The 14,404-nt window shown below is 44.5% G+C and overlaps 4 protein-coding genes across 4 annotated transcripts; 3 read left to right on the top strand and 1 right to left on the bottom strand.

The window, feature by feature from the left end:
• Positions 1-1,168: 1,168 nt before the first annotated feature.
• On the top strand, positions 1,169-2,126 carry AOL_s00007g87 (uncharacterized protein; the record flags this gene model as incomplete). Its single annotated transcript, XM_011119988.1, has 2 exons — positions 1,169-1,643; positions 1,708-2,126. 2 exons carry the CDS (start codon positions 1,169-1,171, stop codon positions 2,124-2,126), a joined length of 894 nt encoding a protein of 297 aa, XP_011118290.1.
• A 1,782-nt stretch (positions 2,127-3,908) lies between these two features.
• Positions 3,909-4,310, bottom strand: AOL_s00007g86 (uncharacterized protein; the record flags this gene model as incomplete). Its single annotated transcript, XM_011119987.1, has 1 exon — positions 3,909-4,310. The coding sequence occupies one exon, from the start codon at positions 4,308-4,310 to the stop codon at positions 3,909-3,911; it is 402 nt and encodes a 133-aa protein (XP_011118289.1).
• Positions 4,311-10,766: 6,456 nt separating this feature from the next.
• Positions 10,767-11,060, top strand: AOL_s00007g85 (uncharacterized protein; the record flags this gene model as incomplete). The annotated part of the gene is made up of 1 exon (XM_011119986.1): positions 10,767-11,060. The coding sequence occupies one exon, from the start codon at positions 10,767-10,769 to the stop codon at positions 11,058-11,060; it is 294 nt and encodes a 97-aa protein (XP_011118288.1).
• A 1,228-nt stretch (positions 11,061-12,288) lies between these two features.
• On the top strand, positions 12,289-13,946 carry AOL_s00007g84 (uncharacterized protein; the record flags this gene model as incomplete). Its single annotated transcript, XM_011119985.1, has 2 exons — positions 12,289-13,241; positions 13,301-13,946. The coding sequence occupies 2 exons, from the start codon at positions 12,289-12,291 to the stop codon at positions 13,944-13,946; spliced, it is 1,599 nt and encodes a 532-aa protein (XP_011118287.1).
• Positions 13,947-14,404: the final 458 nt, after the last annotated feature.

The following is a 14,404-nucleotide window of genomic DNA, read 5'->3' as shown; positions in this document are numbered from 1 at the left end:
TATAAAACTTCCTTCTTCTAGAGCCAGTTCATCGGTTCGTTGAGCATGAGGTCGCTTCTGCCCAAATGAAACCAACAGTGTAGCCTTGTGCTAGCTTTAGCCTGGTCTCGTTTAAATATTTTGAGTTCGAGGTGAATGCCTCCCGCGGATCCCGAAGCCACAGACGGTCGCCCATTTTTCAAGCCGAGTTAGGACCTAAGCTAAGCTAAGTCTTTTACCATTTTGAAGCTACGGGCGGCTACGCTTTTTTTCGAGTAACAGCGCATCTGGCATTGGCTACAGCAAACCCCGACGGGGCCCGGCCGGTTGCGTTCTCGATTTCGCAAAACAATAATGGGAAAGATACAATATGCATTGGTCTGGGACAATTTTGTACAGCACTCAGGTGCATCAAATCCACTAGCACAGTCGATTGAACAAGATCTTGTACACATACACTGGTACTGGTACCAGTTTATGAGCGAAGCTGCCTCCCTTTAATTAATGTGCCGCCTGGGAACGAAACCAGCTTGATCCAAAATTGCCACATTTACAACACAACGGCTTTGAAGTACACCGAGCTTGACCCCTGTGCTTGAAATTATTTTCTGGGAAAACCCAGGTTGTAGGAGTTTTTCATGAGAATTTAATCGAAAGTGTAGTAAACATATTTTTGGAAGGTATTTTTCTGGTACTAGTATAATACTAATGTAACACGAGATATCTTCGAGTTTTATGGGGACTTCAATGAAGCTTCAAAATGATGGACAGGTTTAGCACATAGTGCGGACGCAACTGCATTTACTACGGCTATTTCTGCGCAATAATGTTGACGACGTGTAACCTTAGTAGCTTGTGGAAGACTATGACGACGGCACAAAAGGCGGCTTTCGTTACTACAGCGGCCGGGGCAACCCTGGTGATCATAACCAAAGTTCTCCAAGGTGTCGTTAGACTCGCCTACTTCTGGTCCGACTTTTAAACTTTCGGGCTTTTGGGATGGCTTGAAAGTATTGTTCGGGGTCGAGAGGGTATTTGCTCCGATGCCAGGTGCTTCATGCAAGGTAGGCTCGAATTTCATTTAAAGATTTTGCTTAAGTTAGTGTCGGTAATATTCGAAAGGCTAACAGATGGTATCTAGAATGTAAATGCCCTTACGGAATGGCTTCTTCGAACACGCGAAGAAACCATGTCAATTAAAGGAGAAAGACTTACCATATGGAACAAAATTTTCGGAAGAAATATAGGAGAGTTCCTAGCAAATGTTGTAAGAGTGATTCTCGCAGGCATATGTCTTGATCTAAGCGCCATGGATGCTACAAAATCCACAGATCCACTACAAAAAGCAATGGATACAATGATGGTAATTTCTAGTGGCTTGCAGATACTAGCTATCGCTACAGGTTTGCTTTTGTCAGTCGGTTTCTTCGCTGAAGAGTCAGTTGCGATTGCTGCTACAGTTGCTTCATGCCTTGGAGCAGCAGCAGCTGTCTTCGCGGTCGTCGGCTTGGTCATCATGATCGTTATGTTTGCACTGCATAGGAATCCCCCAATCCCGTGGATAAGTTTATCGACACCTACGCGTCTCCAGCAGGGCTCAAGATGCCTTACAAGCCAGAAATCGACTATCTCGATCAAGTCCCTGCCGATAAAAACACAATATCGTTGATGGATGTTGATTTTGGAGGAAGAGCAAGCTCTGGAAGCACAACTGTGGCCGAATTGCAGCTTGGGCGGCCAATTCGAACGGGACTTACGGGATCCAAACATGTGCGACTGTCACACAGCTTCCTGGCACTTGTTGGTCGGTCAAAACGGACTCTACTGGGATTACGAGGGTATTCACTTCCGTCTTGACTGCGACGGAGTTACTAGAATACGTATACCTCGCTGTCCTTGACGACGGATCTGTGGGATTTGCTCCACCAGCAGCAAAATATACAATCGATAGTAATGGGAAAGAGGTACCAGTTGACCCTGCTGCCTATGAAGCACAACTAAAACAGCAGCAATGGCAGGTTGTCTGCCAGGCAGAAGGAAGCGTAACAACCCGAACATTCAATGGCCAAAGCGAAAGCTACGCTCTTTCCGCCTCCTTTGGCATCCAGAATTACCTAAGTACTTTGAATATTTCATTATATAGTTAAAGAACTGAAACGTTTTTTTTTTTTGAAAATCATATTATTGGATATTACGTCTGGGCTTGACTCCATTGGTAGCACTCAAATTAAATGTCATATTGGACATGACTTACCCTTTGACGTTTCCAGGGCAGAGCTACCCACTCTAGGATAAGGCGCGGGTTTGGGGACCCGGTGGCGCCACAACGTCAATCGAGATGGCTGGTATTTGATGTCAAAGCTTGAAACCGGGGTCCAGCACGGACATTGACCACGAAAATCATCAAAAAAAAGCCGTTGGCCGGGCCGGGTTTGGAAGTATTTTATTAGATTGAGGAAAATATTGCCTGGCGGTGAGAATGAAAGTGAACCCGACCGAGCCAGCTTTAATTTTGCCAAGTGATCGGATATTTGGAGTTGAATGATAGAATCGGATCATCCACAAGTTCTCCTTACGTATACCACTCAATTTCGGTATTTCATCATCCACAGAATTAATCTTTTTTTTTTTTTTTTTTTTTTTTTTCGCGGATACATGCTCCTTCAATTGGTTTCCAGCCTTCCACAGAGATCTCCGCTGTCAGGCCAGAATCTTCGACATGCGCAGCGGTTCACAGCCCAGAAGTCCAAAGGCCCCACAGGCCCACTCAGGCTGATAGGGCCTAGTCAGAATAAGTTAGTTCCTAAGAGACTCGCCATTTCTACCCCTGTATCAACTATAAAGTTTAAAAAGAAGGGATCAGGTCCAAGTCTTCTAGCTTCTTGCATTCATGGATTATTGGTTCGATAGACGGCCAAGCTGGTGATTCAGGATTTGCCTCTACCAAATGACAAATAAACCGCCAAAAAAAATCGTGGTTGCTAGCACATCCACACTATAGTACTATTCCGGAGTCGTCATTTCCCCCTCTTTTTCTTCTGAAAACCCCAAAAGTTTCTTGCATTTATACGGCCGTAAATGTGGAAAAATATTTCTCCTATCTCTATCGAGCTCTCCGAAGCGGTTCGGAAAGTGCAGTTTCGTTTCGGGCCGGTTTCTGACTAGGCAGTGTTAGAATGATGCAGCTAAGGCCAACGATTTGCTAAAACTCGCCGCAATGTTGCGCGGTTCGTGGGAGATATCTGAGAGGTCAGCTCTGATAACGGCTCGGCGTACAGACGCAGGCACGGCCTTTAACCTCAATTATGTTCAACTTGACAAAACGAGTAATAGAGTCAGCGTTAACAGCTGACTCGCTATCAAAAAAATATCAAACAGCCTTATGCAAACCTCGGATTAATTGAGATGGCGGGTATTTTACGAGGGTATTGAGCAATGAAGAAATAAAATATGAGACGGAAGTAGTTAGTAACAGCCTTATACTCTGGCTGAATTGCTAAACTGTAACATCTTAGTTGACATGATCTTTGAAAATAACGATTGTAACCTCCACATATGCAAGAATATTCGTATATACGATGCAGTCAAAACCCGAACTCCGATAAAAGATCCCCCTCTTTTGAGAAAATAAGACCAAATGCTGGTAAATTCAAAAACAAAAAGACGCCCACCCGAGATTCCCGCTAATATAATAATGCACATGCAAAGGAAATATGACCAGGAAGGAAAGGTGCGAGTGTAAATTGATGACAAGTATCTTTAGCCACCAGGTATTGTTGTCTGGTATGATGGTCCGGACAGGGAAGTCCCTCTTGAGCGAGAGAGTGGAGACGCCGCATGATTACTTTAACGACTAGGTTCGAAGCTGTTAGATATGCCGTGCAATTTTCAGGGCTCAATCAGATTGATGTACGCACATGATTGCGACATTAACTCGCGACTGATCCAACAATGTGGACTCTGCCACCTTGACCTGCAACCTTTTTGGCGTGCTCTTGCTCCATAAAATGTGCATTCAACGTGGCCGGTTGAATTGTAATCTCTGAGGACATAGGCCTCATACCGAATGGAATTGGGCCTGGTGTTCTGGCGGGCGTAAAATCTTGTGATAGGGGCCTCATTGTGAAGGGAAGCGGGGTCGTCGTTCTGGCATGACTATCCGCAGCATGCTGAGGAATGTGAACGTATTTCGGTTTATCCTTATCAGTCCCCGATGTCGAAGCCTCTCGCCTTTTCCTTCTAAAACTTCCAAATGATCGTGTACTGTTTCCATTGCTTCTCGTAGGGAAAAAGCATCCGATCAATGCAATTGAAGAATGTCTTCGTTGCATCCTGGAGCTTGAATTGTGGGATATAGTCTCCATTTCTTCACCGGGTTCCGAGGTTGAATTTGATGTCTCTGAAGCCTTTTTTCGTCGTTGAAAAAGTTTAGTATAAAAACGCATACCGAAGAGAGAAGAAAGAAAAGATTGGCAAGAGGGGAATGTCTGGATTCTTTATAGAGCGAGGAATTTTTTCCAACTGTAAATGGAATCTATCAAAAAGCCACAACGGAGCTTTAGACTCGATCCGTAGTAGCGTGGAAGCAATGGTTGACAAGCCACGGAATTTTGTGGGATCGTGATGTTGAGAGGAGGGGGAGCAGTTCAAAACTTAGTCCATATAAGTAGGTATAACAGCAAAGAATTGAATCTTGAAACCAGATTTTAGTTTCGAAAATCAAGATTTCTTCAACCGTGCGGAGAAAAAAGCCATTTCTCTCTTGTTTCTTCTTTCGTAGGAAAGTAACTACATATCACGAGGTACATCATTGTACTAGAAGAGACAAAAGACATCTGGCGGGGTTCCCCATAGAGATCTTAAATTCGTTGGTCTGGCCCGGCACTCTGGTACACCTCCTCTGGAGATTTACAAGGATATGGAAAACAAGTGCGTGTGGAGTGGCAAGGGTTAAGCTCATGTGAGGGGCAAGAGGGAAAAAAACACCGCAGAATCGAGCTTTGAACCTGAACGTCAGCCGACAGGCGGTTGAATTGAAAAGTACTCACAGATGAACAAGTCTCCAAAGCCATTTCAGTGCCACCATAAAGCACGAGGAGTGCGGCGGCTGCAAGAACTATAGTTGACATGCTGAATTGGCAAATGCCTAATTTGAAAATTGGTTCCACAACAGGCGTTTTTAGGAATGGTTTTTGTGTGTCGTGGGGATCAAAAACCGTGGTCTAAAATTCGAAAACTGGAGGCTTAAGTTCGTCCCCCGTTCTTTTTAAACACGCTGTGATCTCACATTCTCACTCGATTTAGCTTCAATAATTTTGTAAGTTAAGCTTCGACCCTATCGGAAAGATAATTTTAGTTGTAGTCGCAGTCGCTGCTGCGCATCCCAGCTCCAACTTAAAACGACTGCGCGAAGCTTCACTCTACTAGGGTGGACTTGTCAGCTGAGGTTTTTAATCGCTTAGTCCCTCCCGGCGAATACAATCCTTGAGCCCACCCTTGACATCACGACACATCAGACGGCGGTGGCAGGGAAGAGAAACTCGGAGCTGGAGTTCTGTTTAGCAATCCCATGTCTGCTCGAAGCGGTATGGTCCGAATGTAAATTGGAAATTTTCTGGAAACGAAGATGGCCGCTCATTGGCTCTGGTGGAGACCTGGCTTTAACCTTCGAAATTTTACAATCAGATAACGTTCCAATAGTGTCTGTCGTGGTAAGGACGATCGGAGAATCGGAATAGGTGCCAAAAAGGTTCTCCGAATCTTGTACCAGAAAGCAATAGTATGCAGATTGATGGTGGCAATCTGGATTATGTGGCGCCCACGCCGACGAAGGTTGAGGCATTGGCATTCATTCCATCGTTTACATACAAGGAGCCTAGGCCACGTGCGCAAGCCATCGAAGGGATCAAGTTTCTCTTGCGAAGCCCAAACAGGTCTTTTTTTTTTCCTTCTCGTTTAGCAAGCGAATCTATCTTACCGGCAATTCCCAGCTCACAGCATCGTGATTAAACCTGGCAGGCGGATCCGAGCTAGCTGTCGATACCAAAGGGCTGGGTTTGTCAAACACCAGTCGCTGTATTTAGAACGAAAGACTCTCCATGCATAGCTGGCTGCACTTACTAGTTCTCAAAAACCTTGCAACTGAGGGATGCGTATTCTAGCTATCTAGCAGTCTGCGAATTTGGCGCACATACTGATATAATTTCGCACTAGCTCATTGTTGAGGGAATGTAGCTGACGAATGCAGTCTCAAACTCACGGATATATCGGCATACTTAAGTTTGGTCTCCAGACCATTGAGAGATATTTCCAACGGGCACCGAATTGAATGACTTGGATTCATGTACTTTCTTCGAATTAATTAGGATTCGTAATTTGAGCTTTCAAATTTAGTGACAACATTAATTGATCAAAAGACATCTTGTATCAACCGTTATCCGTATACGCGTATGTCCTCAACAAAACGATCACCATGTCAGAATATTGAACGTACGTACGTACTTAAGCTCGTAGTTAATTTGGCGAATTAACCCCTGAAATAAACTCAACGTACAATTGCTAGTGTCGTGATTTTCGCATCAATATCCGCCTCAAACATTATAACGCCGGCGCCGCCAGTCGATTACACCGCATCTGTGCCTTGATTATATCCAACGGGCAACGCATAAAGAACCAAGATTTGACTTTTCTTCTTCTTTTCTCCTTTCTTCGAAATCCCATCTGCTTCTATAGTTCGGCGATTATGTGCATGTTGATTGCTACAATTTGAGTACAAGTCAGCTTTCTTAGGTCAGCATACCAAACACTTTGCAGAACTGCTATCAGTGTTGTGTTCATCAACTAATCAGCGCTTGTATATCTGTACATCTATTAAAGTAACTTCACTGTATATATTTTTGAGGCTACAATGAACCCATATAGTTGTCAACCAAGCTGCAAAAGGTTAGGGGTAAATGCATTGTACTTACTTGAGCATATTATAACTGAAATAGTTACGCCATGGCCAGGGGCAAATGCAAACGCTGAGCTACCAATACCACTTACCTAGTATATACACCCCTAAGCAGGCTTGTCAGCTAGTGGAAAATATCCTCGAGAGTTTAGAGGAGTGCTAGATGAAAGAAAATCGAAATTTGCGCGGTTGAACACGTCAACCACCAACACGTACTCCTAGTCTTAGGACCGAGCGCTGGCATGCACTTCGATCAAAGTTTGGCCAGGTCTGGCTTATTGCTCCGTGGAAAGCGGTATAAAACGGCGGATAGCTCCATATGCTTCTTCAATATTAAATATAAATCAACTTTTAACCTACATGTATACAATAACCATAGCCTTTGTTTAGTCTCATTCCCAGACGCCGGTTGACCACAATTGTAGTGGCCTTCGCCCTGCACAAAATTAAAACTAGCTTTAATTCAGGGAAAACATTTGTCTCATTATACTCAGACCTGGAAGGAAAGACATGACTCTCAGTAATATTCTCATCTTTGAACCGAATACTCCTAATACTAAAGTTACTATAGTACAAACGTTAATATGGTTTCGTAAACATGGTCGAACCTATACCACCCGGTGACGACCATTATTGTGATGAGTACTGATCGAAAGAGAAGGCTAGCCTCGAATCCGGGCTATACAAAGGCTTGGCAGTGTGCGGAGCTTATATTTATTGTTTCATTGAATTCTCTTATGCAATTGGTCGCTCGAGAATCGTAGTAGAGCTATAAAAGTGGGAGTTTCCGGAATATTTAGAATTACTACATGAGAGGCGATATGCATATAGTTTGAACATGATATTTCACCAATACTCTGTGAGCTCGAGCCCGAGCTGCTACGCCTTCGCAGGAGGTTATGATAACAAATGCTTAAGGCCGATGTGTATTTATCTACTTTGACCGGCTTGATTCTGGCAGCTTTTCGTGTCAGCTATACACATATACAATATATTCCTAAGACTGGTATAGCGGACCAGCCATAGTTACAGCTATACCCATTTATCCCTCATACTAAAATATATATTATTGGCCGGCAAAAGTTAAGTGAACTATCATGCATCGATCATCAACCTATCAATTTTGCTAGCTGCTGTAACTCGAATTTGGCACAGGATGCTACGAGCTACAGGATCTAGAAGCTGAAAATTTACATTGAGTTCCCTTCGAACAGGTATTGTAAGTTACCGATAGGCTAAAGAAAGAAAGAAAGTATCCAATCTAGAAATGTAATCTCTATGACGAGTTCGATATATTCTTTAGAGAGACTAGCTGCAAAAATGATCATTACGAAATCCATATAGTATATATAACAACAAGAGCTCTACTATCGGCGCGATTGGCATGCCGATGGGGTGGATTGATAAACAACCTTGAAATCCTTCACCTACGTGGTCCGATCGATGGGTGGAAAGATGGCCTTGAGCAACTGATACGCAATTCCGCTGACCCAACTGTGCCTCTATTTTGCCTTGGGTCCTCTGGAGCAGGTATATTGTTAGTAAATCGGTAGCCAGGATTAGTTTTCGGCGAGGTGATCATGTGTGCACAAGGTGGTGCAATTTTCAGTACCGATATCCTCTTTAGATTCGATCGCCCGGACGTTCACTGCCATGATAGCCAAGAATGTTATATCTGCCAGGACAAAGGAATAAGCGTCTAAGCTAAGACTGCTTGTTGGCCTGTCGACCTGCCGTCAATATCAAGGATCGTAAGCTTTGGTGGGTCTTTCAAAAATTTTCTGCCTTATTGTTTCACCACAAATCTGTCCCGCTATCGCTAGTCATAACTACTATATGCGGGAACGAGTGGCTTAAGTACATGGATGCCCCAAACAATTATGGGCTTGGAAAAGCTAAAGGAAGTTTTTTATCGAAGGAAGATACAAATGCAGCCTTAGACTGCGCCGGCGTATGTAAACTATTGGCCACTCTGATGTATACCAGAATGCATTCCCAGTATTCCTCCCACGACATATATTGATTGGTCCATTAGGACCGGGGTTAAAGACATCAAGGATACCTTTGGAATAAGGGAGAATAACTGTAGATCTTCGCCGTCTACCAAACTAGATGCTATTTTAGAGTACTAAATATATCAACATTATTCAACAATCCGTAAGGGAAACTCCGGCCGGGAAGTGATTTTGTATGCAATAAATTAACGCCCGGCCGGTGCGAAAAGTGTAAAATAACCAACAACCTGGGACTCGCGATCGATAAACAGCAATCAAATTGTTTGCTTGGGGTTCGATTATTTGAATGGAAGTACCTAGCTGTACCGACGGATGCATATGCAATGCGTAAAGATGAGTTGAAGTGCACCGGGCCTGCGCCTGTGAGTCAATTGCCTGCAAAGAAGTCACGCATTAGTATCTAGTTCACGATTCCATTCTGCGGTTAATGATACACCTTGCACTCCCATGAAACAATTTTGTAATCTCCACATGCATGGTCTCTACATGCACGCTTAGTCCACCGATCAGATTTGCGAGGCCGAGTAGATGGTAAGCTACCCGACTCGAATCGCCCTACGATCCGATGATGAAATTAATATTCCCCAGGCCCAAGTTCCTGGGCAATACGTAAGAATATATTGTCCTTGCCGTTTCATCCAATTACCCTACACCATTCCGCATGCAAACTGTCACCCGTTGTCGGTTGTTTAGCCGTCCCAATTCGATTCCAAGTCCTAAATAAATTCTTGTGTCCAGAAATGTGTGTTGGATTTTGTGTCTAAAAAAAGAACCACATTTGCGAATTGCGTGGAATGGGGCGCTAGAACAATAGTTTTGGTGAACGATTGACTCCGCCAGACCGCCATCTGCATCTGCATAATGTCGGTTATTACAGCTCGCATTTTAAGGATTTCTAGATGAACCGGCCTAATGGGTATTACCGTGTAGTTTTGTTCTTTTCTCTTATAAAACTAATATACATACACATTCGAATACATTTGTTGGGGATTCCACTGGATTTTTCCTGATCGCACAAACTACAGGCAGCCGTTTCTATGATCGAGCAACCGCTCGATTTTGCATTTGCTGTGCCTCTTCCCCTCCATCATCGACGGAGTTCTTGAGCGGGAAAAAGATATGAACTTGCAAGTTTGTAACTTAATAATGATCTAAATTATCAACGCCGATATACCCGGTCGGGGAAAATATTTAAATTGCATTATACATGCAAACAACTTTTGATACTGATATCGTTTCGGGATCATGCATGGGGAGATTTCGGAACCCACACGCCTGTTTGCTGGGTTTGCTGGCTGAAATGGAAAGGTGTGCATGCTGTTCATCTGACCAGAGCGGGGTTACAAGCCTGCAACTTGCGGCTCAAAAACCAGGCACTCATTGGTTATTCAGTGACTCTTTTGCTGATTGGCTTGAGAATCGGTGAGCCAGTTTCCCGCCGCCGCAAGCCATTTGTCACTGTTCTCGGTAGGAGTTACTTTTGAATCTGGCGGGACAGTTAAGCTTGCCAGGGCCTGCAGGACAAGTCCACGATCTACGACGTTTTTGGGTCCAGGCACCCGCGAAACAAGGCAAACCCTATGCCGCGAAAAAGTGACAGAGAACGGCCTTAGCTCCACGCAGAACCTAGTGGGGTTTTCCACAGTTTGATCCACTGGCGATAGAGACGGATGTCCTAATGTCTCTTGAATTTTTGTCTTTCCGCTGTCGAGATTTTCAGAAAATTTACTGATTGACTAAATTTCGAAAAGCCTTTGAAAATTTAATTATCTACTGCATTGGGGCTGGAATCAGGCCGCAGATACATATTTGCCTCCACCATGTTGAAGGCTTCTCCCCTGCCAGTAGCTGAATTACATATGAGAGCCGGTTTGCAACCTGAAAAGCCCGCCGAGAAATTGAGGCTCCTATGCCCGCATTGGGGCCAGCCATCAGACCATTTGGTGGATCCTGAGGAGTTGTACGACCAGCCCATCCCTGTCGTTTTGTTCAAACAATCCCAAATGGGCGAACTGCTATCAATAGGAAAGACGGCTTCTTCCATTTCAAGCGGCTATGTTTCTAGCTATGGGTGCTTCGTACAGTCGTTGAAATCCTGTTTCGAGATTTACTAAAGGAGCTGACTAAATTATCAGTGTAGTATCAACGGTGGAGCGAGCTCAACATTTGCCCTTAGCTTCGCAATGCTAGAGATACGGCGCTGGCACTCGTTAGCTTGTCGGTTGGGGCTACTTTTGTTATCCGGGGTCGTCGTCCATGTCGCACAAACTATTGAAGGTGTCGGATAGAGGTAGAATGTCGCAAGCCTCCGCGAGAACAACATTTTGGGCCTAGTTTGCTTCAACCCCCAAAACTCGAAGCTAGCGAATGGTCGCACTTGCGAGCGACATCCACTGCAGAGGCTAGTTACGTTAGAAGATGGGTTCTTCGAGTGCCTGCTGCGCACACCGCATTAACTCGTACAGCGATCCACTGATTTAGCCGCATCCTGTGCCTGGGATGGCTCCAAACTCCTCCCGTTTTCCTAGTACGTATTTCCTACCAGTTGGAACTGGCCACCAATAATAATTTGGCACCCGATTGTCGACGAACTTGTATTCTTCATGCATGGCGTCTGCATATCTGCAAGGAAAACCACACCCAGTCCGACAAAACAAAACAAAAAACGGATAGAACGCAAAAAGCTAACATACCGGACCCTGCGCCCCGAGAGTACCGTGGGGCGCTCGAAGTTAGGACATTCCACTTATATCGAGGAAGGTGGGTCCGAACTTCCCACCCCCGGATATCTAACCAGCAGTAGAACCAAAAATGTCTATAAGATAACTGCCCTCCTGACCTTCAATCGGTTTCCGTTTTGTCGAAGACCCTTAAGCAATCATCAGCCTTTCGATTTCTGTACTATCCAAGCTCCACTATACTGTGCCACATACTCTTGTCTCATCTTCATTTAATATCTTCATAGACAATCAAACCCTGTGTATGCAGCAAGCATTGACCTGGGTTTCCGACTTCAAACCTTGGCTCGCTTCTGAGCCGGCCCGTTCTGTTGATCTCAGTTTAGCAACGGCACAGGCTATTATACCAGTAGGTACATACTCCGGAATTTACATTCATTTGATACTTTTCCTGAGCGCGAAGGTGATTCCGCGGGACTCGCCTCTACTTATGTTTCTCTATAAACGATCGGGTTTAATTCAAGCTCGATTATAGAATCTTGCTTTCCAAGAGCCAGCTTATAAGAAAAGTCAAAGCGCTAATAACTATCATATATAAAAGCTCTAGATTTACTTATATAATCCTAAAACCTTCTTCTTTTTTCTGCCCTCTCTCTTCTAAACAATGGAAACTGCACCCTCCACTTTCTGGCCGCAAGGGTATCCACCTAACTTTAATGCCCACTCCCGGACACGGATCGTTGACATTGGTGAACATAAACTCCCCTTACCACTTCAGCCCTCATTACAATATCCAATTGATCGGTTTAACGCCGGAGAAAATCCATTACCAATGGGCCTAATACCGGATCCAGTCAATACTGCCTATGCAGGACTAAATGCCACCGCAATGCCAGGCCTTACCTTCAGCCCGCTGGACGGAGACGCAGGATCATCATGGCACTCTTCAATCCGGGACGACGACCAACGGAGCTCTTCAACAGATAGTAGTGCTTCTGGACGTGGCTTCCCTACCTGGGGTCAAGGTAGTCCTGTAATGTCTAGTTACAGATCCAATTCTATAGGGATGCCATTCCCGGACGCGGCAGGCTCACCTTGTGAATCTACTTCCTATTCCTACAAGTCTTCCGAAGTTATCGACCCAAATCTTACACTAAACTTTCAAAGCACCGATATTTACGAACCTACTATCAAGTTTGAATTTCCATTCACAAATACGATTCAAAACGCGGAATTTGACCAGGATTCGTTCCCGCTTGACACACCATACTACACACAGCCCGTGCTACCGAATTTCCACGATGGAAATACTTGGGCCCATAGAGTACCGGTTACTCGTTCACAGTCTCAAAACGACGGTCGAACACACTCTCAGAGCTCCTCAAGGAGCTCCAACAATGGTTCGTCTAGGTCCTCCAAAAATTTATCGAGGACACCAGTGTCTCCCATCTCCAAAAGGAGGGCCGAGAGGCGCAGAAGTTCTTCCAGCAGCGACGACCAACCTGCAAGATCAAGCAACCGGCCGAAGACCTACAAGAAAAAGATTCCATTCCATTATTGCCAAGAACAGGGTTGCAAGGTCGATAACGTTCGCTTCAAGAATAAGTCTGAGCTTAAGTATGCTACTTTTTGCGAACCCCTCTTAGTAGACGCCCCTGCTAATGATATAGAAATAGAAAGCACATTGAAACCCAACATACGAAGCCCTACCTCTGCATCTTCGGCTTCGTGGGTTGTAGCGCTCGCTTCGGTGCTCGTAATGAATGGAAAAGACACATCGCAACACAGCATCTCTTCCTATACAGATACATCTGCGACCACCAAGACTGCGTCGAGAAGAACAAAGCCAAAACAGCCTTCAATCGTGGAGATCTCTTCATGAAACATCTTGAACGAATGCATGCCATCCCGAATTTGGGCGACCGCAAACCAGGTGACCCGGAACTCATTGCCTGGAAAAAGGAGATGAGAGAAACTAAGCATCGCTGCGAGCAATTACGTCCTCCACCACAGCGAATGACCTGTGGATTTTGCCCTACAACCTTTGAAGAGGGGGATAAGACATGGACAGAACTTATCGACCATGTTTGCCTTCACTACCAGAATAATGATGAGAATATGAAAAGATCAAACGGCTATAGAGATGACCCCGATCTCATCGCCTGGATGAAAGACAATAAGCTGTTCAAGAATATTAACGATCCTATGGACGTTGAGTCTGAGAGCTCCTCAAGCAGAGGGAACAGAAAGCACTCCTATGCCTCGTCAAGCGAGTCTTCGAGTGCAAGGCAAATCAAACAGGAGCAGGTAGATTCTTTCTAGGCTGGCTGTCCCCGCATTTTTTTATTTTTGTTTTGCTATTTTTTCTTTATCTTCCATATTTGCTATGAAAATTTACCTATATCCTTTCTGCACCACTTGTATATTTCACAACAGTCATTTGCGATTTGATTACCTATACTCCCCTTACTACTATTATTATGCGACCTCGACGGACTTATTTTACGGCATTGCGATGGGAATAAATTGGGCTTACGGAACACTTTTGTTTATAATTATGGGAAGGACATTTGGATATTTAGGGACTATTTGGGGTTTTCTTCTTGTTCTTGATTTTTGCCTGGATGGCGCAAAGCTTTTTGGTTTCGAGTTACTGGCGCCATGGTATTCTTTCTTTCTTTCTTTCTTTCTTTCTTTCTTTCTTTCTTCTCTCTGCTATCGCGCAATCATTGCAGCATGTTGGAGGAAACAAAGAGGGAAGACGGGAAAAAAAAAAAAAA

Source organism: Orbilia oligospora (assembly GCF_000225545.1).
Source record: "Orbilia oligospora ATCC 24927 unplaced genomic scaffold scaffold00007, whole genome shotgun sequence".
In the NCBI taxonomy this organism is placed as follows: Eukaryota; Fungi; Ascomycota; class Orbiliomycetes; order Orbiliales; family Orbiliaceae; genus Orbilia; species Orbilia oligospora.
The sequence above is the reverse complement of the archived record's forward strand: the minus strand, read 5'-3'. Positions and strand labels throughout refer to the sequence as shown.